Source organism: Cherax quadricarinatus, chromosome 20, assembly GCF_038502225.1.
Source record: "Cherax quadricarinatus isolate ZL_2023a chromosome 20, ASM3850222v1, whole genome shotgun sequence".
Taxonomy (NCBI): domain Eukaryota; kingdom Metazoa; phylum Arthropoda; class Malacostraca; order Decapoda; family Parastacidae; genus Cherax; species Cherax quadricarinatus.
In genome coordinates this window covers 39,787,234-39,811,924 of record NC_091311.1, presented here as the reverse complement: position 1 = coordinate 39,811,924, position 24,691 = coordinate 39,787,234, and the positions used below count along the sequence as shown (strand labels likewise).

The 24,691-nt window shown below is 44.3% G+C and overlaps 1 protein-coding gene across 13 annotated transcripts in view; it reads left to right on the top strand.

The window, feature by feature from the left end:
- The window catches only part of FoxP (forkhead box P), a 913,334-nt gene that overhangs the window by 776,243 nt on the left and 112,400 nt on the right, over nt 1-24,691 (top strand). For 11 of the 13 annotated variants that reach the window (XM_070086983.1, XM_070086981.1, XM_070086982.1 and 8 more), the window contains one exon: nt 3,385-3,507. The exons of 1 other annotated variant lie outside the window; for it this stretch is intronic. In XM_070086983.1, the coding sequence (XP_069943084.1) occupies nt 3,385-3,507 (123 nt within the window). The remainder of the gene's footprint in view (nt 1-3,384; nt 3,508-24,691) is intronic. One more of the 13 variants, XM_070086973.1, reaches the window with a different exon arrangement.

Genomic DNA, 24,691 nt, shown 5'->3' with positions numbered 1-24,691 from the left:
CGTCTCGCGAGGAAATGCTAAGTTCTGAGCGCTGAATACCTAGTTGCGGCTTGATAAATCGACTCTTCGTTGTTGTTTTGCTGTGTAATAATCACCCGACTTGTTAGACGACTTAATTGTGCTAAATACTATTAAGCTTTCTCACCTGGACCCCGATAAGTTAAAAATTGGCGATTCATAAAATTAATTCAAATAACCATGAAACATGATAGGAATAGGTGCCTGTCTGCGGACGAAATAAGGGAGGTAAGACAGCAAGGGAAAGGGAGTTGGGGGACGAGATCACGATGAGGGGAGAGGGTGTCGGAGGAGATGGTGGTAGCAGTGATGGTGGTAGTGGAGGTAGAGAGTGGGGGAGCTGGGTAAGGATGCCTGGGATGAAGTTATTGCATAGCTGTTTATTCCCAGCCAGTCTAGTTGCTCGCGGGCCCCAGAGCGAGGCAGACGTGTACTGCTCTATCCGCGCGACCCCTCCGCCAGGGCGCTCCCCAGCCCGCTGCCTGCCACCTACCACCAACTTCACGGACCTTTTTAAACCTATTTTAAAGAGTGTTAATGGATAGTTTTTTTTTATCCGGTGATGAGAGAGTGAGATGTCTACTGACGGTGTTGAACACCCAGCCAAGAAACTCCTGAACGCTGAGAAATTCGCGTTCTCGAGTTTGTGACCCAAACTTTTCACAAGCTCCGCCGTTTACCACATCATTAATTTTCCCTTGGAACGGACTTCAACAAACAAGAAATTGATGAAGATTAATATTTATCTTTCGCCGAGCTGAAAATTTGTCTTGGGGGGGAGTATTGAGCGTCGACGTTGTTCTTGCAATCGCCCTCATGTTAGCACTGGAAACTCCCATGGATCTTTTTCACGTAAGTTAACCTACTTGCTCTATTTGTGTAAATGCAGTTTTTTCGTCCTTTAGGTATTAGCATCGTTGGTAAAAGTTTGTTTACACGCGTAAATGCCCTTCTCAGTATCTTTCCAAAACTTAGTTGGTGAAAACTGCAGTAAATTTACACGAAAATGAACGTCTCTTTGACACCCTACGGTGAAAAGTGTATTTATGCATGTAAATGGTTTCCCAGAGAGCCTGGCGCAACAACCGCCGAAGGTTCACAGTGAGCCTAACGTGCAGATTTATTAAGGGCAACAAGACCTGAGGGTTCACAGTGAGACTAACGTGCAGATTTATTAAGGGCAACAAGACCTGAGGGTTCACAGTGAACCTAACGTGCAGATTTATTAAGGGCAACAAGACCTGAGGGTTCACAGTGAACCTAACGTGCAGATTTATTAAGGGCAACAAGACCTGAGGGTTCACAGTGAGCCTAACGTGCAGATTTATTAAGGGCAACATGACCTGAGGGTTCACAGTGAGCCTTAACGTGCAGGCTTATTAAGCACAACAGTCGCCGAGGGTTGACGAACGCTAACTTGAGCAGAGTGAGTTGTCAGCTCGGTGGTGTGGTGTTATCATCATGTTATCAGCAGTGTTAGTGGTTGTAGTGTGGTCTGGTGAATACTCTTCCCGTGTGTTGCCTCAGCTCTAGTCCTGTACTCTCTACCCGTGTGTTACATGCACTGTAGTACTCTTCCCGTGTGTTGCATACTCTGTAGTACTCTACCCGTGCGTTGCGTGGTCTGTACTCGACCCGTGCGTTACATGCTCTGTAGTACTCTTCCCGTGTGTTGCATGCTCTGTAGTACTTTTCCCGTGTGTTACATGCTCTATAGTACTCTACCCGTGTGTTACATGCTGTATAGTACTTAACATGTGTGGCGCATACTCTTCCCGTGTGTTGCCTCAACTATAGTACTCCCGTGTGTTGCCTACTCTATAGTGCTCTCGCTTCTTATTCCTTCATACAAAAATATTCCTATTTCATATTATTATTGTCATTACTGGTATAATAATTATTACTATTATTATTACCTATTAATAATATTTCATTATAATAATTATTAGTTGTAGTCGCTTCACATTATTATTATTATTATTATTATTATTATTATTATTATTATTATTATTATTATTATTATTAGTTAGTTTTTACCATTAATAATACATGTATATATTGCTTTTCATTTTGGATAGCAATCCGCTGATGTGCTCCAATATATTTTTAGTGTTCGTCTAAGCGTCTTCTAACTGTTGTAAGTGAACGTGCGTTTTACGACGAATGTTTGTAGCAGTGAACATAAGTAATCGCCAGTCATCCTGGTAATCACCAATCGTGCAAATTTGCATGATTGGTAATTACGAGGGTAATTAAGTGAAGGGGGTGTGGGAGAAGGGTCCCCCCTCCCCCCTTTTGAGGAGGCGCTGTTCTTTAAGTTGTTTTCCCTTTCAGGTTTTTACCCCCTTCTACCATCTCTACTTCTTCCTCCCCCTCCTCTTCCCCATCTCTCCCCCTCTACTCCATCTCCCCCCTTCCTTTATCTCCCCCCCTTGCCTTCCTCCCCACCATCCCCGCCCCGTCTCCCCCATCATCCAGTGATACAGGTGCCTCCGCTGTACAATAGAGGGCGCTCAAACAAGGTGTTGACGATGTGAGGTGTATGTAATTACCTATTGTAGTTACGGGAATAGAGTTGTGCTCCTGGTGTCTCCTCTCGTACACTTATTATAAGTATAAATTTCCAGTGTGTGCATTCGTGCGTGTGTGTGTGTGTGTGTGTGTGTGTGTACTCACCGAATTGTGGTTGCAGGGTCGAGTGTGTGTGTGCCATTCAGCTCGAATTGTGGTTGTGGGTCGAGACTCAGCTCCTGGCTCCGGCCATTCAGCTCCAGCTCCTAGGCCTGTTGTATGTGTGTGTGTGTGTGTGTTTGTGTGTGTGTTTGTGTGTTTGTGTGTGTGTGTGTGTGTGTTTGTGTGTGTGTGTGTGTGTGTGTGTGTGTGTGTGTGTGTGTGTGTGTCTGTGTGTGTGTGTGTATGTGTGTGTGTGTGTGTGTGTGTGTGTGTGTGTGTGTGTGTGTGCGTGCGCGCGCGTGCTTGTGTTTGCGTGTGTGCGCGTCTGCGTGGAATCGAGCCCTTGTGTGCACATCACGTGTGTGTGTGGTGTGTGTGTGCGTGCGTGCGTGTGTGTGCGTGCGTTCATGGAAGTACCCCGCACCTTCATCTTATTTTGTATATTTTAAACTAATTTGACTATTTTGAAAAAGCTGGCTAATTTCACATGCAAAACAATCTTTTATTAGGACAACGTTTCGCTTTATGAAATCTCTACGAAGAGCGAAACATCGTCCCAGTAAAACCTTGTTTTGTAACTGATGCCGTAGTATCCGTACTTCGTCGAAGGCGGTAGTTCGTGCAGCAATTTCACATCTTCATGAGTGCGTTTGTACGAGTTCTTGTGGATAATACTTTGCTATTTCCCAACAGCAGCAACACCAGCAGCTGGCGGAGCTGGGACGCAAACAGCTGGAGCAGATCCTGCAGCAGCTTCAAGAGCAGCTGCAGGTCAACCTCATACAGCAGACGCAGCTCATGCAGACACCCGACAAGGTAAGGCACGTCGCTGAAGCATATTTGAAGTCTCATGGGTCGCATGCGAACTAATGGCCAGCGAGCGCAGATGGAGCGATCGTATGTTCAGCGAACGCAGATGGAGCGATCGTATGTCCAGCGAACGCAGATGGAGCGATCGTATGTCCAGCGAACGCAGATGGAGCGATCGTATGTCCAGCGAACGCAGATGGAGCGATCGTATGTCCAGCGAACGCAGATAGAGCGATCGTATGTCCAGTGAACGCAGGTCCAGAAAACACGTCAGGCGAACGTATGTCCAGCGAACGCACGTGTACCAAATGCTGATGGAGGTCTAGTGGACTTAGGACTTGCGAACAAGTCTAGCGGACATAAACAAAGCTAGAGAACAGGTCTAGCGGACACAAACAAAGCTAGCGAACAGGCCTAGCGGACACAACTAGTGAACAGGTCTAGCGGACACAAACAAAGCTAGCGAATAGGCCTAGCGGACACAACTAGTGAACAGGTCTAGCGGACACAAACAAAGCTAGCGGACACAACTAGTGAACAGGTCCCCTCAAGGAAGGTTCCTTGATGTTGGTGAGGGGCTCTTGATTTAGGGAATTGGATCTGTGCTCCAGTTCCCCGAATTAAGCCTGAATGCCTTCCCCATCCCCCCCCAGGCGCTGTATAATCCTCCAGGTTTAGCGCTTCCCCCTTGATGATAATAATAATAATAAGTGAACAGGTCTAGCGGATACAAACAAAGCTAGTGAACAGGTCTAGCGGATACAAAGCTAGTGAATAGGTCTAGCGGATACAAGCAAAACTAACGAACAGGTCTATCAGACCGGACAGGCCTACCGGGCAATAGTCTAGCCAGAAGGCCGAGCAGAAGCGTGTCTAGCGGGAGGCCTGGTTGTGCACCGGGCCGCGGGGGCGTTGATCTCCGGAATAACCTCCAGGTAGACATAGACGTAATGAACAAGACATTTCTGGCGGACCGCGGCTACTGATCTAGACGGACGCAGGTTTAGCGGAGACAGACCTAGCGGTCGCTGATTTAGCGGACACAGGCCTAGCGCACGGTAGTGCGATAATCTAGCTAGCAAGTCTTGCGAACGCAAGTGCATTGAACAAGTCTATCGAACGCAGGTTTAGCGGACGCAGGTCTAGCTGGCGCAAGTCTAACCGACGCAGGTTTAGCAAACGCAGGTTTAGCGGACGCAGGTATAGCGGACGCAGGTGTAGCGAACACAGGTGTGGCGATATAGCGCTTGTGTTTCTCCCCCATCCCTATTACCATCTACCAGACGGTACTTGGTGTTTATATAATTTTGTTATTGATAAATATTAGTAAATTTAAGATAATTCAGGTAGAGTAAAGTAATCGAATATAAATAGAATAATTAATTCTTGTTTTGGTTGTCTCATCGTTCGTTCATTGACGCATGTAAGCGAGGTAGACAATGTGCTGATTTGGCGAGCACACGTCTGGGGAACACACTTCTGGAGAACAGACATCTGACAAACACTCGTCTGGAGAACATTCCTGGAGAGCACATGTCTGGCGAACACGCGTTTGACGAACACACTTCCGGAGAATACAATTCTGGCGAACACGCGTTTGGCGTACACACACACACACACACACACACACGCACACACACACACACACACACACACACACACACACACACACACACACACACACACACACACACCTGGTGATACAGTCCGTCTTCCAGTATTTCGCTATTGCCAAAGCAGTCAGATGGGTGACTGTTACACTGGCCTTAAACAGTGATTACCAGACTGTATCGTAGTGTACGCTCCCCGGGGGTTTCTCTTCTCTTCGTGCAAATAATTGGGCATTAACGCAGATTAACTTAGATTAACCTTACTTAGTATAGAATAACTGATATATATATATATATATATATATATATATATATATATATATATATATATATATATATATATATATATATATATATATATATATATATTGTCTAGAGAATGCAGAAATATGCGCAATGTAACGCGATATTTGAACTTGCTTCAGAGCGTGTTTCAAAAAATTGAATAAAGTATTAAGCCTTAAAATTACGCAGTTCACCATCATCGGTTATTTGCACATTGTTTTGGAGCATTATCCGGTTTCGGCAGATTTAATAGTTGGGTGGAAGGCGTTATAAATTGGTTCAAGGAAATTTGCTGATGAGCCTAGCCCATGACCGGGCTCTGAGAGTAGTGAGACTCTCGGAACTCATCAAAGGTATATCAAAGGAACAGATTCACTGTTGATAACGGAAATGCTCAGTAAGCTTTCTGGATGAACCTGACTAGCTATTTAAGTGAACAAGTTTAGTTTTAACGTCCATTGACTTGTGGTGATGGAGCGAGCATCCAATTTTTTTGCAAGTAGGACTAAAACCATCTGGCTCTTTCAGCACTAAGAGCGATTCCGTAGGCTTGATTCTCCGACCTCTAATCACGGTCTCTGGCAGTTCAGACTATCGGTGATCGCGAGTAAACGTCATTTTAGCGCTAGTGAGCTTCGGTAAAGGACGGGTAAATGTTGGTTAGCGTGGTGGCGGCGGGGAGAGAGCAAGGTGGTGCGGGAAGACCACTAGAACACAACAGCCTTCTTAGTCACGTACAGCGGTGAATAATTGTAAACGTGTGTGTGTGTGTGTGTGTGTGTGTGTGTGTGTGTGTGTGTGTGTGTGTGTGTGTGTGTGTGTGTGTGTGTCTAGTGTCTGTGTCTGTGTCTGTGTCTGTGTCTTTGTCTGTGTGTCTAGCCTGGAGTACTGCTGTAATCAGCCCCGTTCAAGGCAAATGAAATTGCAAACAAATCGAGGAGTCGAGTCCTTGGATCTGTACTCCTTGGAACATAGGCTAGAGCGATACATTATAATCTACACCTGAAAATTTTAGAGAGACTGATCCCAAATCTGCTCACACAGATCGTTCCCCATGAAAATAGGAAGCTTGGCAGGCGGCGCATAAAACCCCAATGAAAAGTAGAGTCGCAGTAAGTACACTAATGTAAAAGTCATTTAGTATGAAGAGACCAAGACTTTTTAACTTCTTCCCTTCATACATAAGGAGGACTACCAACATGCCTCTTGGGTCCTATCATACTTATCAAACTGTATATAGAATTTCTACCAATTATTCATCCAGATTGTTCCACTTCCTAATCACCCTTAAGCTGAAGAAGTACGTCCCGACGTCCCTGTAACTCATTTGTGTTTTTATCTCTCTCTCTCTCTCTCTCTCTCTCTCTCTCTCTCTCACACACACACACACACACACACACCTTATCTCCCAGTTCTCTTATTTCAGTCTCGTGACCTCTGAGTATACTTTACATCGTGATAAAATTTCCTCAGATTATCCCCTCTAGTATGCCAAGGCTTGCTTCTCTTAGCCTTTCTTCATAAATAATTCCTCTAACTCCGAGACTAGTCTCGTAGCAAATATCTGGGCTTCTCTGTTTTTTTTTATATGTTCAGGTTAGGGCTTCATACTGGTGGCGTGTATTCTATAAGTCTCAGATACTTCTTATATTTCTTATATAGCCATGAAATTGTTGTATATATAGCTCATGATTTCCGCCACTGGTGATATGTTGGTGTAATGCTTGACCCGAGGTTCTTTTCTTTCTCTGAATTGTGTAGGCTGTCCCTCAGTCTGTGTTCTTTGTAAAATCTTATATTTTTTTATGTTTGCATAATCATAAGTTTCTTGCGATTAAAATAAAAGAAAAGTCACTTGCTCTATCAGTTGTACAGGTCTTCTTGTAGGCTCTCCCTGTCTTCTTCATTATATTTATTCTCCTTGTTGACTTAGCTTCATTCACAAACAGGGAGATATACGACTCCCTCTCATCAGGCATGTCATTTACCTATATCAACAACAGTCCCGGTCACAGGACGGGACCCTTTGGGACACCACTATTCACACTTGTCATCCCATAGCTCTAAGACCTTAATTGTCTCCTTGCCCTTAAGTATCACTTGATCCAGGGAAGGGTTTTCGCTATGCTCCCTACCTACAATTGCAGTTTATAGGTTTGTCTCCTTGAGGTACAATGAATAATGTACCGGCTTCCTAATTTCATGACTTGTTTGCCGCGGGTTCGACCACTGTTCAGTGGGTTGTTTGTAAATGGTGTCTTTACGATTTCGCAAGTCATGAGAACATGTGGTTTACCCAACATCACCATTCCTGCTTGCTCTCTTTTTACCCTGCATGGGTCATACGGTGTTTGAGAAATGAGAAGTAATCGGGTTTGAGCCAAGGAAGGGAATCGCAGCTTAGGTTCATCCTGTCGGAGACCTCCAGTACGTTTGTGACGCAACTTCGCTGGGTTCTCCTCCAGGAGAGCCCTTTTTCCTCTTTTCCATTACCTACTGTAGGCACGACGGGCGTGGGTGATGCCCAGATTCTCGAATGTTATCCTATCCTTTCCAATCAGCTCTCCTCCCTTTATTCACAACACTTTCATTAAAAAAAATGAATTTCTAACGTCTCTGAGGCTCATTCAGCTTTCAGCTATGCCCTCTTGTTCAAATACCTTCCTAGTCAGATTTTCCTTGAAAACCCCGTCAGCGCTTCCTGCGTCCCGTGTATGTTGTGATTATGGCTTCCCTGGCACTTCGCTCTTCAGGTCACATGAGGTTATGTTCGCTTAGCCATTCCTCGTAACACTTCTGTCTTATCTCTGGGACCAGTCTAGTGCGGACTGTAGGTGACACAGGTATACACTGATAAAGCATTTATTGAGGAAACGTTTCGCCATTAGTGGTTTCAATCCTAGGACTGAAGAAGCCACTTGTTGTGAAACGTTTCCTTAATGTCTTGACCAGCGCATACCTTCAGTTTGTCGGTATTACTATACTGCGTCCACCTAATGTGGGCTCTACACCGGTGCTGCGTGCTCATGGTACACAGCTTCTTCACCGAGTTCTTGTTTAGGTTTCTAAAGGCAGTTAGTACATTTGACAATCTTGTACACGCCGCAAAGATTACCTGATGCATGTGGACTTGAGGAGACATATAAAGTAAGATTGTTCGTCTGTAGGTTCCTTTATAGGAATTCTGGTGTTGCTTCATTAACGGGTGATACACCGTCATTAGTGGCCTTTTCCCCACCTCTTGTTCTCATTATTTTACTCTTATTGGGGTTGAACCCCAGCATTTACTGGTTGAAATAGTCTTCAGTTTTGTCAAACCGTTCTTGTGATTTCTTGCCTTATCCTCCACTTGTGTATCTTTCACATTTTTGCGCTGCCTACTGTGAACTTAATTTGTTACTTAGGTTATGCGCCTGGGCGCTAGATAATATAGATAACTACTGTAACATAAAACAATAAAAAGTATATACAGCACGACTGAATGGCGACCACAGGAACGTTAGCGACAAACACACACGGGGTATCAGGATTAAACTGATGCAACTCATTACAGCAAGATAGCAAAAGGATTGATTACTTTACCAGGTTATGATTCGTACGTCTTAAAACGTATTGTCAACTTCTGCTTATAAACTGCCATCATATACCCAGGAAACCTGTCTTGGTATCATACACAAGGTCTGAGAAGACCCTGGGAAAACTGAACGCCGGCCGCTGCACGTCAGGTTAACTCCACAGCACTCCGTAACAACACTTATTAAACACATTCCAGAAAACTGCCAGCTTCACTGTATCACTTCTACAACACAAGATCACTGTTTAGACATTCTCCACACACTTCCCCCCATTACCTCCTGCCTGCCCAAAACCTGGCTTTGAAAGGGAAGCAGTGTCTGCGCCCTCGTCCTGATAATGACTATATTTTTACAGGTGTCCTAAATATATTGGAATCAAATGGTATAGTGTACCGATACGATGGAGAAAGAGACGCAAATGCAGTATGATGCAGTCCTTTATTGACAACGTTTCGCCCACATGGTGGGCTTTATGGTGTCAGCCATAGCCATGTACTCGCAACGAATTGTATCGAATAACACTGACGAATCCAGGAAGATGTTGAGAGACAGTTCAGCTATCAATTTCAGATATATCAGGTCTGAGAACGAATCGATATGTCACGACACACTCCCGTAACTTTACAGCGTGATACGTAAATGCTTGCTGTAGTAACACATAAATAAATTGAACCTACAAGTGTTAGTCACACAATACAATAAAAAAAATGTTACTGAAGGTATTTAAACTAATATTTACTGAGTAAGCAGACTGGTGATCTTTCTAGCCAGATAAACAGTTGACAAGGACATAGTCGATTCATTAATAGTACAGAACTGATCCTTATCCATTTTGATGCTTCATCGCTTACCTCTTCATCCTTTTAAGTACTTCTTGAAGCGCTGAAGCACACTTCTGGTGACCCCAGCTCATGCTTGCATCAGTCTCCGATAAGTCAGGGTCGACTGCCTACTGTCTTAAGACAGTACAGTTCTCGACTAATCCTCCTCGCTCATGCCTGATTTTCCTTAACCTTTCGTAGACTTCCAGTAGGTTCATTGGGCAGGATTTGTTTTCCCTAAATTATTGTGCTTCTGTGAAGTACCATCTTGCTGGTGTGTATATAAAGTCCTCCTTGCTTGTGTTTCACCAGAAATCTTCCTCGTCTCTTCCATCAGTTCCCAGGGAACGCATGCCAGGGATCCTGGTACTGTCTCTAGTGACTGTTTTATTGAGTCACACTCACGACTCGAGTTCATTTTGTTCATTGTCCACTGTAATAGCCTGAGTTGTGCGCTGCTGCAGTCCGTGCTCACACAACAGTGTTGTTCTAATAATTTAGTGTACTACAGTATATCGTGTGTTTACCTTGGCTGCGCTGCCTCTGGATGACCTTGCCTGTAACATTTTATTGTCTACACTAAACGCGATTAACCTTGGTTACCATAACCTAATCAGATTTAATTTACATTAACGTAAGAAAGGAACGTACTTGACGTCCTCTGTCTTATCCTTACATCTCGGGCAGACAGCTGTGATTGGGTATTGTGTATAGACACACGTTTTTCTGATACGTTAGGTAAAAGGCGTTCAGAAACGAACTTTTGTTACTCATCCTGTCCTTATTTTGCTGTTGTCATTACCTTACAAGGATCCTAGCGTCAATTTCTTGACTATCACTGAAACTCTTCAAATACTATTTTATGTTAGGGGTAATATAGTTAGGTTTGGTTCAGTTAGGTTGAGTTAAGTTGGAATACATTACATACACTTAAAAAAACCGGTTACAATAGTCTGGCAACGTATAACCAGGAAACGTTGAAATCTGTGAGAATAATTTCATAGTATAAGGACGGGTTGATATACCCGTCTCTGGAGCAGCACAGTGAATATTAATGTCTGTGAGTTGCTCTGGCCGTCACGGCTGTAGTGACTACAAAAGAATACACCGCACTGCGCTGCAGACGTATCATTGGTGCTGCTGCTGCTGGTGGTTTATTGGTGTCAGGAGACAGGATGAGTGTCTCCTGACCCAGGTCTTGGTCAGATGATGACCTGTAACTAGTTAAGGACCACTGGTTTACCCTCACCTACGTAAATAAGACACAGTTTCGCTGTTTATGGCATTGGGTCGTGTTTACGTATTGTTATGAACTGAGATTAAGTTGTAATTAACGATTGTCGATGAATTAGCATAAGAACGTAGGACTATTAATTTACGGACCACGGTTCAAACCACTCGACCACCCTTCTGTTTACCTTACCTCAACTACGTTGGCAACCTTACCCTAGGGAACCACCAGCAACAACAGCCAGGTTGACCAGGCAAGCAGCAGACGAACCTGGCCTATGGCCGGGCTCCGGGAGTAGAAAAACTTCCCGAACTCATCAAAATATATTTCAAAGATAAACGGAACAAAATACCGACACGGTGGAAAGAGAGAAATACATATGCAGTATAATGCGAACACTTATTGGCATCGTTTCGCCCACACAGTGGACTCTATCGAGTGATATAAAGAATCGCATTATACAGCATTTGAGTGTCTGTTTTTTTTCCCCGCTCTAAATATACGTTATGTATCAGTACTTCCTTCAGCTTCACCCTCAGGCTGACTGCCGACACGTTGCGGTGGAATTAGCGACCGCCGCTTATTGCCACGGCTGTATTTAGAGACGGGGGGAAGCCTTGTGAAGTCATAAGAACATAAGAACATAAGAACGAAGGAACACTGCAGAAGGCCTACTGGCCCATGCGAGGCAGGTCCAAGTCTCCTACCGGCTTAAGCCAATGCACCCAACCTAGTCAGGTCAGGTCACATTGACTTAAGGGAGGAACACGGCAACCGACCTGGTAGCACAAGCTATCAGGTCCAACTCACACCCACCCACATCCACTCATGTATTTATCCAACCTATTTTTAAAGCTACACAACGTTCTGGCCTCTATAACGGTACTTGGGAGTTTGTTCCACTCATCCACAACTCTATTACCAAACCAGTACTTTCCTATATCCTTCCTGAATCTGAATTTTTCCAACTTAAAACCATTGCTGCGAGTCCTGTCTAGGCTAGATATTTTCAGCACACTATTTACATCCCCTTTATTTATTCCTGTCTTCCATTTATACACCTCAATCATATCCCCCCTAATTCTACGTCTTTCTAGAGAGTGCAGATTCAGGGCCCTTAGTCTATCCTCATAGGGAAGGTTTCTGATACATGGGATCAACTTTGTCATCCTCCTTTGTACATTTTCCAGAGAATTTATATCCATTCTGTAATAAGGTGACCAAAACTGTGCAGCATAATCTAAATGAGGCCTAACCAAGGATGTATAGAGTTGAAGAACAACCTGAGGACTCCTATTATTTATGCTTCTTGATATGAAGCCAAGGATTCTATTAGCTTTATTGCGAACACTTATGCACTGTTGTCTTGGTTTCAGATTACTGCTAACCAGAACTCCTAAATCTTTTTCGCAATCCGTAATATTAAGATCTACATTATTTAGTTTATATGTGGCATGATTATTGTCCTGTCCAACATTTAGAACTTTGCATTTGTCTATATTAAACTGCATCTGCCACTTCTCCGACCACTGCATCAGTCTATTCAAATCTTCCTGGAGTGCTCGAATGTCCTCGTCAGAATGAATTCGACGGCCTATTTTGGTGTCATCGGCAAACTTGCCGATGTCGCTCTTTATGCCCTCATCTATGTCGTTTATGTAGATTGTGAACAGCAGGGGGCCCAACACTGACCCCTGTGGAACACCGCTCGTGACACTTCCCCACTCTGATTTCTCCCCATTTATGCAAACTCTCTGCTGCCTATTTGTCAACCATGCCTCTATCCAGGACAAAATTTCTCCTCCTATTCCATGTGCTTTAATTTTCCTCAATAGTCTCTGATGTGGGACCCTGTCAAAAGCCTTACTGAAGTCCATATACACAATATCATATTCATTACCATGATCTACCTCCTCAAATACCTTAGTGAAAAAAGTTAATAAATTCGTAAGGCAGGAACGCCCCTTTGTAAAACCATGCTGAGATTCGTTGATTAATTTATGCTTTTCAAGGTGGCTACGAACTGCCTCGGCAATTATTGATTCCATAAATTTTCCCACTATGGAGGTTAGGCTTATTGGTCTATAGTTCGAAGCTAAGGACCTGTCACCTGTTTTGAAAATAGGTATCACATTTGCCATTTTCCACTTATCTGGCACCATGCCAGTTTGTAGTGATATGTTGAAAAGATTAGCCAAAGGTGTGCTAAGCTCCTCTTTACATTCCTTTAGAACCCTTGCATACAGTTCATCAGGGCCTGGGGATTTGTTAGGTTTTAATTTATCTATTTGCCTAAGGACCATGTCACTTGTGACCCTAATAGTACACAGTTTATTATCGTCCTGTTCTACATAATTTATCATTACTGGAATATCGCTGGTATCCTCCTGTGTAAAAACTGAGAGGAAGTATGTGTTAAAAATTCTACACATTTCCTTATCACTGTCAGTGAGCTGACCCGAGGAACTTTTGAGTGGGCCTATCTTGTCCCTGATCTTACTTCTGTATACCTGAAAGAATCCTTTTGGGTTAGTCTTCGATTCTCTTGCAACTTTAACCTCATAATCTCTTTTTGCTTTTCTAATTCCCTTTTTTATTTCTCTCTTTAACTGAATATATCGATTTCTCAATTGCCCCTCTCCTCTTTTGATTTGCCTATATATGCCTCTCTTTTGACCAATCAGATATTTTAATCTATTGTTCATCCATTTAGGATCATTTTTGTTTGATCTGATTTCCCTATTTGGAACATAATTTGACTGAGCAGCTAGAACTATGCCCTGGAAAGCATCATATCGGCAACCATCACCACCTACCTGACCCTTAGTCAGGTCATTCCAGTTCAGCCCACCTAAGTAATTTTTCAGTCCTATGAAATCAGCCAAGCGAAAGTCAGGGACGGAGACTTGATTGCCATTATTAGGGGAATTCCATGATATATTAAAACTGAGTGATTTGTGATCACTTTCCCCAAGCTCATCATTAACCTCAAGATTATTAATTAGTGTTTCCCTACTGGCAAGAACCAAGTCAAGGAGGTTATTTCCCCTAGTTGGCTCTGTCACAAACTGTTTTAAAAAACAATCCTGGATCGTATCAAGAAAGTCACCTGACTCTAAATTTCCTGTCAAATTGCTCCAGTCAATCTGTCTATAGTTAAAATCTCCCATTAGCACAACATTTTCGTATGTAGATGCCTTACGAATTTCGTCCCATAGAAGTTTACTGCACTCCCTATCAAGATTTGGGGCCCTGTAAATCACACCCAAAATTAGTTTTTCTCGGCCCTCGAGAAGCTGTAACCAAACAGATTCAGTGGCTGACGCTTCTAATTTAATATCTTGTCTAACACAACAATTTAAATTGTCTCTGACATACATCGCTACTCCACCACCTTTCCTGTTGACCCTGTCAGTGTGGAATAATTTATAGCCTTGTATGTGACATTCAGAGGGCATCTCTCTATCTTTCAGATTGAGCCAGGTCTCTGTTATAGCAATAATATCTATGTCTCCTGCACTTGCAATTAATCTTAGCTCATCTATCTTATTTCTTACACTCCTGCTATTAGTATAGTAAACCTTAAGGGAGCTAGTCCCTTGCTGCCCTCTGCTGTCCCCCTTTGTTTGCTGACCTGATCTATTGTCTTTATTTATAACTTCATGCTGAATGCCTTTTATACATTTACTGTTTCCAACCCAAGTGTTGCAACCTGCTTGTTTCCCACACACACCCATACCTCTATCTTCCATCAGTTTAAAATCATAGGCATTTCACCAATGGCCTTCTCAATCGAGTCTGCAAGTGCTACCACCCCAGCCCCAGAGAGATGTACCCCATCCCTTGCATACATATCATGTTTGCCATAAAAGTTGTTCCAGTTGTCAATGAATGGGATTGCATGTTCCTTGCAGTATCTGTCTAGCCAGCAATTTACACCAATTGCCCTAGACAACCATTCATTTCCTACTCCCCTTCTAGGCAAGATGCTACATATGATTGGGATCCCTCCCTTAGACTTAATGAAATCTATAGCTGACCTGTACTTATCTAGCAGCTCTTCTCTCCTACCCTTCCCAATATCATTTCCACCAGCACTGAGACAGATAATGGGCTTGCTCCCATTACCTGACATGATATTATCCAGCCTGTTGACAATGTCCCCAACACCAGCTCCAGGGAAGCACACTCTATCTCTCATCTTCTTATTCCTATTACAAAAAGCACGGTCAATGTATCTTACCTGAGAGTCACCAACCACAAGAATGCGCTTACCTCCATTAGCAGGGGCAGTAGTACCCTTACCTTCACTGGCCACTGAAGTACATTCATCCTGAAGAACAGAGAAGCGATTTCCTACCTTCAGATCTTCACTCTTAACTTTCCTTACTCTGATGCGCCTTCCATTACTGTGAACTACTCGCCACTTGTAGCAGGTGCTGGGCTGCACCTCACTGCTGGTAGCCGTTGCTGCCACCCCAACTACAGCCTCCTCACAGCGAGAGACAGACTGCACCTCGCTGCTAGAAGCCTCATTCCCCACAACTCCAGCCACCTCACACTCTCTCCCAGACCCATTGAGGTGGACCTTCAGCCTCCTAATCTCCTCCTGGAGAAGCAAGACCTCCTCCTTCAACTCTCCAACCCCAATTTTTAAAACACTGCAGAAGCAAGCCATGCTTTGTAACCGTCCACACTAATCCCCAAGGCAGCTCAGGGTCTGTGACGTTTGTGGAGAGCATAGTTGCTATAATTATTATTTTAATTATTATTATATTCATCGGGATAAACCCGCGTGGTTCGTAATTAGCATATAATACCGTGTATTCATATTTTAAAATACAGAAATGAACAATGTTCATGTTGGGTATTGTTGGTTAACTCCGCCCCCGTCCGCCCACTGACTGACTTGTGTGGGCGGCTTTGTTCCCCGCCCACAGCCTGGTATGAGTGACCTTGTCCCCCACCCACAGCCTGGTGTGGGCGGCTAACACCTGTGTCGTCAGGTCCAGCGAATACAGCTACACCCGTCTTGAGTATTTCGGGAAATGAACATCAAAGACGTTCAGAATGGTCTCTGTCACTAGTGTAGGCTACCAGCACCTGTGACCAGTTTCGAGTTTCTCTTTTTTTCTATCCTTGCAGCTCGGCCTGGGGCTCAGGCTTCCATGCTGTTTGCCTGTTCAGTCCAGGCTGTTGTTGGCGGTCCCCTGGGACCACCTGTCCATCACAACTCTGCTGAACTGGCACTTGGTGGAGGCAGCGATCCAGTTTCCTCTCCTGTACATCTACTTTTGTTCCTGCAGTATTTCTGGTATCTGCCGGTCTGGACCACACATATTATTATTATTATTATTATTATTATTCTAACGCTATAGCAGCCCATTTTTGCATCACCCGTGATGAGTTTTGTTGGGATGAGAAGCGTCTTGGAAGGTTCTGACGCATCCTTCTAGGCTTTGACGCATATTGTGACGCTCTGATACTTCATGCTAGGGTTTGACGCATTTTTGCGAGGCTCTGACGCATCTTGTGATCTAGTAAGAAGCGTTGTGCTGGTAATAGATCATAGCTTATACAAGCGAAGTTGCTACTTACACATCACAAGGATATCACACTAGTTTTAACCCACCTGCCGTCTCCCACCGAGGTAGAGTGACCCGACAAAGAAGAAAACATTTTCACTGTCACTCAATTCAATAACTATCTTGCCAGAAGTGCACTGACATTATGGTTCAGATGACTCCAAAATGGCAACACCCTCACCCCTCCCTTCAGAATACAGGCGCTATTCCTCCCACCTCCAGGGCTCGATCTTTGGATCCCTTTGTAAATGTTACTTTGCTTATACTCCAACAGCATGGCAAATCATAAAACTCCCTTGCCTCCACTCCTGACTAGCACGCTCACACAAGCCCGTTGGACGTTAAAGCACCTAGTACTCAAAGCCACTCTTACACCCTCCTTCCAACCTTTCCTAGGACGACCCCGACCCCTCCTTCCCGAATTTATATGCCTTCCAAGTCATCCTGTTTTTCTCCAGCCTCTCTAAATGTCCAAACCACATCAACAACCGTCCTCAGCCCTCCGAATAATACTTTTGGCAGCACCACACCTAATCTCCAAATTCCGAATTCACAGGTCTCCTTGCTATGTAGTCTTCTTGTCTCCTAGCTATGGAGCTTTGTCGTTTCCTAAACCCTCTTGCGTTCTGGCTGGGAGTTGTTGTCGACTTACTTTTCTAGCAACTAGTGACACATCGTGCCTTTCGTAGAGCATCACGGGTCGTCCTCGTAGGCTTCCAATCTCAGCTTTGCTCTAGTAGTCTTGGCTTTGCAATAATAATTTTAGATTTACTGTACAAATATTGCCGGAACGAAGGTTAGAGTTTTCAAGAGTAAATTGTTCCGCTACATGAAATATTTAAGCAACAGGCAACTGGCAGCCACAGCCTGGCTGACCAGGGAGTTAACACTGAGGTCTGGCCTCAGACGTGGCGTCGAGAATGGAACTCCCTGAAGGTAAAAGTTATAACGATGACGATAATGTGGATGAAAGGACACAAATTTGTACAGTCAGGACATCCAGTATAGACGTCTTAACCCTATGCAGTTGTGTCCTTATATCCATAGAACACGCAATATTTGTTACAGGTGTGTCGCAGATGTATTCATCTGTTCAGCTGTGTAATGCCGGTATGATCCCGGCCCAGGTCTTTTCCATGTGGTGACACGACAAATCAACCTCAGCTGTGTAGCCTTCTCACATATCACTGTCTAGTGGAGAACTGCCGATACCTCGAACTGGTGAAGCCTTGGACAAAAAAAAAAAAGTGATCTTTTTCCTCGTCGCTAAGAGAACGCTGGTTGTGTCAATACTGCCTCGCTAGGCGTCGATTTCTTTTAAATGGTAATGATGCCTGGATGTTGCAACAGCCAAGGACGCAAATGTTATTACCCGTGGCTTGTCAACTATTTTAGATGAAAAGTAGTCTTTTGTTTACGGTGGCATGTTCACTCAAAGTAACGCTGGTCAAAGAAAAACCCGAGCCTCAGGGTAAAATTGAAATTATTCATGATAGATTAGATATATTTTGCAGCCCATATTCATCTTGTGGGCGGTGGTGGCTAGTTTATTGTACACCCTGTATCCATCCTGTGGACGGTGGTGGCTAGTTTATTGTACACCCTGTATCCATCCTGTGGACGGTGGTGGCTAGTTTATTGTACACCCTGTATCCATCCTGTGGACGGTGGTGGCTAGTTTATTGTACACCCTGTATCCATCCTGTGGACGGGGGTGGTTAGTTTATTGGACACACCATATCCACCTTTTGGACGCTAGTGGCTAATTTATTGTGCACACCATATCCATCCTGTGGATAGTGATGGTTAGTTTATTGTACACACAATACCCATCCTGTAGACGGTAGGGCAAGAGCATATGATTACACGAAAGACCCGAGCACTAGCCCACCATAGGGATGGAAAGAGCCAAACCCGAGCAAATGTAAACACCGTAGCTGCTCGCTGGAGGTCTGCCACGCACACCTCGCGGTGGCACACTGGAGGGGCCTTGTTGTTGTTGCTAACCTTCGTCCCTCCATCCCTCCCTCTCTCCCTCATTCCCTCCCTCCCGTAGGCAGAAAACGAGGTGGATTTTATTACCCAGTACAGCTGTCGGGAAGCTGGCTGTATTGCTACTGCCACTTGCTGCTGTTGCTGCTGTGGTCTGGAGATAATTACTGTTTCCTTTCTGCGGTGAGCGCTCCACACTATTAACGTCGATTTAGCTCCGTATAGTTATGTACTACGGTATTATTATTATTACTATTACCACTTGTTTTATTATTTTATTGCTTTTACATTCATGGGGAGCGCTAAAACTGTAAGGGTCATACAGCGCCAGGGAAATGGGAAGCTATCAGATTCTATCCAAGGCAGTGATGGGCAGCGCTTTGAATTCTTTGAGAGTCCCTTGTAGGGTAGATGTGTGTAGATTGTTGCACTGCTTCTCAACCGCTTTGTATAGAGCTCCCGCTATGGGGAGAGAGATTGAGATTAATGTGTGTTTGTTAGAGCTTTGCTCCTGTTCTATGCTGCTTGTCGCTCTATATAGCAGAATTATTAGAGCTTGTTTTTCGCTCTGTAGAACATGAAAACTTATGATTAAATTGCTTTAAAATATCTCATGAGGTACAGCGCTAAACCCAGAGGGGGTCAAATAGCTCGTGGGGAAAATGGGAAGCAATCGGATTTGATCCAAGGAAGGGAAGGTCTGGTGTAGTTCCTTGGTTCATGAGACCCCTCACCGACGTCAAGGTAACACCTCCCTTGAAGGGTTAAAGTACCTAAGGCAACAAAGACCGTCGCTCGATTTCAGCGATTTGTGGATGCAGTTTGCTGGGTCATTTTTTAGGTCAGTTTTCTAGGTTAGTTTGTTAAGTTACCCCTTCCAGAAGGCCGTACCTTCCTAACACCACAGGTTCAGTGAAGTACATGTATATTACAAATACACATGTACAACATCTGGGTATTTGTATTGTAGACGTTTCTCCAACCAGTGGCTTTATCAACACAAATTCAAGGATATGAGTGGAAGACAGAATTATATGCAAAAGGATGAGGTAAACAGTCCCTCAGCCTTGGAGTTGGTGAAGAGCACCGCACGGTTGACTTCTACTGTCTTTCATTTATATTAATAAAGTCACTGGTTGGAGAAGCGTCTACAACAAAGATACCCAAATGTTGTACATGTGTTCAATTTTTATATTGTATTAATATTGGTTACCGACAATTTTTATATTGTCGGTATTGTATACCATTCACGTACATGATGTGTATTGTTGGCAATGCCAACAAGTTGATGAATAAGACACATTAACAATCCCCGGATATCTTTATTTGCCGAAACATTTCGCCTTCTCAGAAGGCTTCTTCAGTGGAATACATGAGTGATTTTTAACTCCTCTCTACTTACAGTCTCCAGTATTTAATCACCTCTGTATTCGATGGAAGAAGCCTGCTGCGCAGGCGAAGCGTTTCATCAAATATAACTAAGTGTCGTACATGTGTCTTTCTTGTGAACGATATGTGTGTTTTTTCCTCTTTGATGTGAAGTTCTTCACTTAAATGGATTACCTAACAACCTGTCAGTATTTTATACCATTTTAAGATTCACTCTGTCAGACATTGCAGCACAATGGTATGTACAAGAATGGTATACAATGTTGTTAGGTAAGACACATATGCAACAGTTAGGTATCTTTATTATGAAACGTTTCGCCTACACAGTAGGCTTCTTCAGTCAAGTACAGAAAAGTTGATAGAAGCAGAAGATACTTGAAGACGATGTAATCAGTCCATCACCCTTAAAGTTTTGAGGTGGTCAGTCCCTCAGTCTGGAGAAGAGCATTGTTCCATAGTATGAAACAATACAATACCGACAAATTGAAATTAAGACACATGTTGTGGAAGACAGGTATACAATAAAGCCACTGGATGGCGAAACGTCTACAATAAAGATAACCAGATGTTGCACAAGTGTCTTAATCTTTATTGTAGACGTTTCGCCATCCAGTGGCTTTATCAATACAAATTTCAGGACATAACTTGAAGACAGTAGAATTATATACAGAAGATGAGGTAATCAGTCCCTCAACCTTGGAGTAGGTGCGAAGAGCACCATAGTCGTGGAGATTCTGCACCTACTCGCACAGTGGAACTATAAATTGCTTTGAACAGTGCTTGCGCCCTGAGGATTGCTGGCAGTGTTGTGCACACCGAGGATCGCTGGCAGTGTTGTGCGCCCCGAGTATCGCTGGCATTGTGCACACCAAGGATCGCTGGTAGTGTTGTGCACCCCGAGTATCGCTGGCATTGTGCACACCAAGGATTGCTGGCAGTGTCGTGCACACCGAGGATTGCTAACAATGTTGTGCACCAAGGATCGCTAACTGTCATGCACCGAGTATCGCTGGCAGTGTTGTACACACCGGATAATCGCTGGCAGTGTTGTGCACACCGAGGATCGCTGGCAGTGTTGTGCACACCGAGGATCGCTGGCAGTGTTGTGCACACCGAGGATCGCTGGCAGTGTTGTGCACACCTAGGATCGCTGGCAGTGTTGTGCACATCGAGGATCGCTGGCAGTGTTATGCACCGAGGATCGCTGGCAGTGTTGTGCACACCGAGGATCGCAGGCAGTGTTGTGCACACCGAGGATCGCTGGCAGTGTTGTGCACACCGGATAATCGCTGGCAGTGTTGTGCATACCGAGGATCGCTGGCAGTGTTGTGCACACCGAGGATCGCTGGCAGTGTTGTGCATACCGAGGATCTCTGGCAATGTTGTGCACACCGAGGATCGCTAACTGTTGTGCACTTCGAGGATCGCTAACAGTGTTGTGCACCGAGGATCGCTGGCAGTGTTGTGCACACCGAGGATCGCAGGCAGTGTTGTGCACATCGAGGATCGCTGGCAGTGTTATGCACCGAGGATCGCTGGCAGTGTTGTGCACACCGAGGATCGCAGGCAGTGTTGTGCACACCGAGGATCGCTGGCAGTGTTGTGCACACCGGATAATCGCTGGCAGTGTTGTGCACACCGAGGATCGCTGGCAGTGTTGTGCACACCGAGGATCGCTGGCAGTGTTGTGCACACCGAGGATCGCTGGCAGTGTTGTGCACACCGAGGATCAACATTAAAATGGTATAAAATACCGACAGATTGTTAGGTAAGACACATATGCAACAGTTAGGTATCTTTATTTTGAAACGTTTCGCCTACACAGTAGGCTTCTTCAGTCGAGTACAGAAAAGTTGATAGAAGCAGAAGATACTTGAAGACGATGTAATCAGTCCATCACCCTTAAAGTTTTGAGGTGGTCAGTCCCTCAGTCTGGAGAAGAGCATTGTTCCGTTGTCTGAACGGAACAATGCTCTTCTCCAGACTGAGGGACTGACCACCTCAAAACTTTAAGGGTGATGGACTGATTACATCGTCTTCAAGTATCTTCTGCTTCTATCAACTTTTCTGTACTCGACTGAAGAAGCCTACTGTGTAGGCGAAACGTTTCAAAATAAAGATACCTAACTGTTGCATATGTGTCTTACCTAACAACACACCGAGGATCGCTGGCAGTGTTGTGCACATCGAGGATCGCTGGCAGTGTTGTGCACCGAGGATCGCTGGCAGTGTTGTGCACACCGAGGATCGCAGGCAGTGTTGTGCACACCGAGGATCGCTGGCAGTGTTGTGCACACCGGATAATCGCTGGCAGTTTTGTGCACACCGAGGATCGCTGGCAGTGTTGTGCACACCGAGGATCGTTGGGAGTGTTGTGCACACCGAAATTCGCTGGCATTGTTGTGCACACCGAGGATCGCTAGAAGTGTTGTGCACACCGAGGATCGCTGGCAGTGTTGTGCACACCGAGGATCGCTGGCAGTTATGCACACCGAGGATCCTTTATTGAAGTGCTAGAAGCGATGGCGACTCTGGTGTTAGCTTGTGAAAGTACTTTAGAAACGTTCAGTGCAACCTGGCTGTTGGGAAGAATTATAACTTTGTTGGGAGTGGTGTTGGTGCGTGGAAAATTAATGACCTGAAGAGCTCTTTTCTTGCAGTCTTTGATGAAAAAGGAAGGAAAATGTAAGTCAGTGAAGGTTTGGTGAATGTATGTGCATTCCTCGTCAAGAAACTCAGGACTACAAATTCGGTATGCTCTTAGGAAAAACCCGATGATGATGCCTCTTTTGGTCTTGGTATCTTGACTGGAATAGAAGTGTGTGAGATCATTTTTATTGGTGGGTTTCCGATAAACTTGAAATCTTAGGTTGTTGTCTACTTTGTGAATGAGGACGTCGAGGAAAGGTAGCTTGTCATTGGACTCTTCTTCTAGTGTAAACTGGATCGCCGGTTCAACTGCGTTGAGCCTTGCCTGAAGATTCCGTACATCAAAACGTTTGGGAATTATTACGAGGACGTCGTCCACGTAACGTAACCAAGTGACGCTTGAAGGGATGATGTTGGCGAAGTGTTCGGACTCTAGGTGTTCCATGTATAAGTTGGCTAGGACGGCACTGATGGGGGACCCCATTCCCATGCCGTAGGTTTGTTTGTAGAGCTTGTTATTGAAAGAAAAACAGTTGAAATTAACAGAGTTCAGTCAAGTCAACAAAATCTCCGTCCTAGCCAACTTATACATGGAACACCTAGAGTCCGAACACTTCGCCAACATCATCCCTTCAAGCGTCACTTGGTTACGTTACGTGGACGACGTCCTCGTAATAACTCCCAAACGTTTTGATGTACGGAATCTTCAGGCAAGGCTCAACGCAGTTGAACCGGCGATCCGGTTTACACTAGAAGAAGAGTCCAATGACAAGCTACCTTTCCTCGACGTCCTCATTCACAAAGTAGACAACAACCTAAGATTTCAAGTTTATCGGAAACCCACCAATAAAAATGATCTCACACACTTCTATTCCAGTCAAGATACCAAGACCAAAAGAGGCATCATCATCGGGTTTTTCCTAAGAGCATACCGAATTTGTAGTCCTGAGTTTCTTGACGAGGAATGTACATACATCCACCAAACATTCACTGAGCTACATTTTCCTTCCTTTTTCATCAAAGACTGCAAGAAAAGAGCTCTTCAGATCATTAATTCTCCACGCACCAACACCACTCCCAACAAAGTTATAATTCTTCCCAACAGCCAGGTTGCACTGAACGTTTCAAAAGTACTTTCACAAGCTAACACCAGAGTCGCCATCGCTTCTAGCACTTCAGTAAAGGATCTATCCAGAACAAAATCCAAGCACCACGAACCAGTCAACGCAGGAGTTTACACTATACCCTGTGGAGGCTGTGACAAGATTTACGTAGGTGAAACAGCAAGAAACCTCGACACCCGCCTCAATGAACTCATTTACGCATGTAGGAACGATAACTTGAACAACGCCTGTGTACAACTTCGAAATTCTACCAATCATCTCATGAAATTCAGAGACGCCCAATTAGTGATTAAAGAAACTAATTTCCGCAGACGCAAGTGCCTTGAATCAGCACTGATCGCTGTTTCGAATACAATTAAACAAAACAACGGCAGCTTCACCATCTCTGAAGTCTTAGCAAGAATCCTCCTGAAAACAGTAAACCCTGCCATCACATAGTCTCTCCTGTTATACTACACAAAGCACATTACAGAGAGTGAACACTGAAACAGGCTGCCTCTTTCCAGTCTATATTTGTCCAACCTATTTTTATGTTACCCAAGTAATAGCTTTTATATCCTTTTACTCATGTACGAATTAATTGCTCTACCATATTGTATTACTACTACTACTACTACTACTACTACTACTACTACTACTACTACTACTACTACTACTACTACCACTAGTGAACATCTAAATGGTACCTCACTAGTATTGCACCTCACTAGTATTGCACCTCACTCTGAGCCTTTATATACCCTCTGTGTCCATGTATTGTTTGTAATGGCTTGATAAAGCTCCTGGAGAGCGAAACGTTGCCACAATAAAATGTCACAGTTGCACTTGTGTCTTTTTACTTTACATACCGAGGATCGCTGGCAGTGTTGTGTACACCGAGGATTACTGGCAGTGTTGTGCACACCGAGGATCGCTGGCAGTGTTGTGCA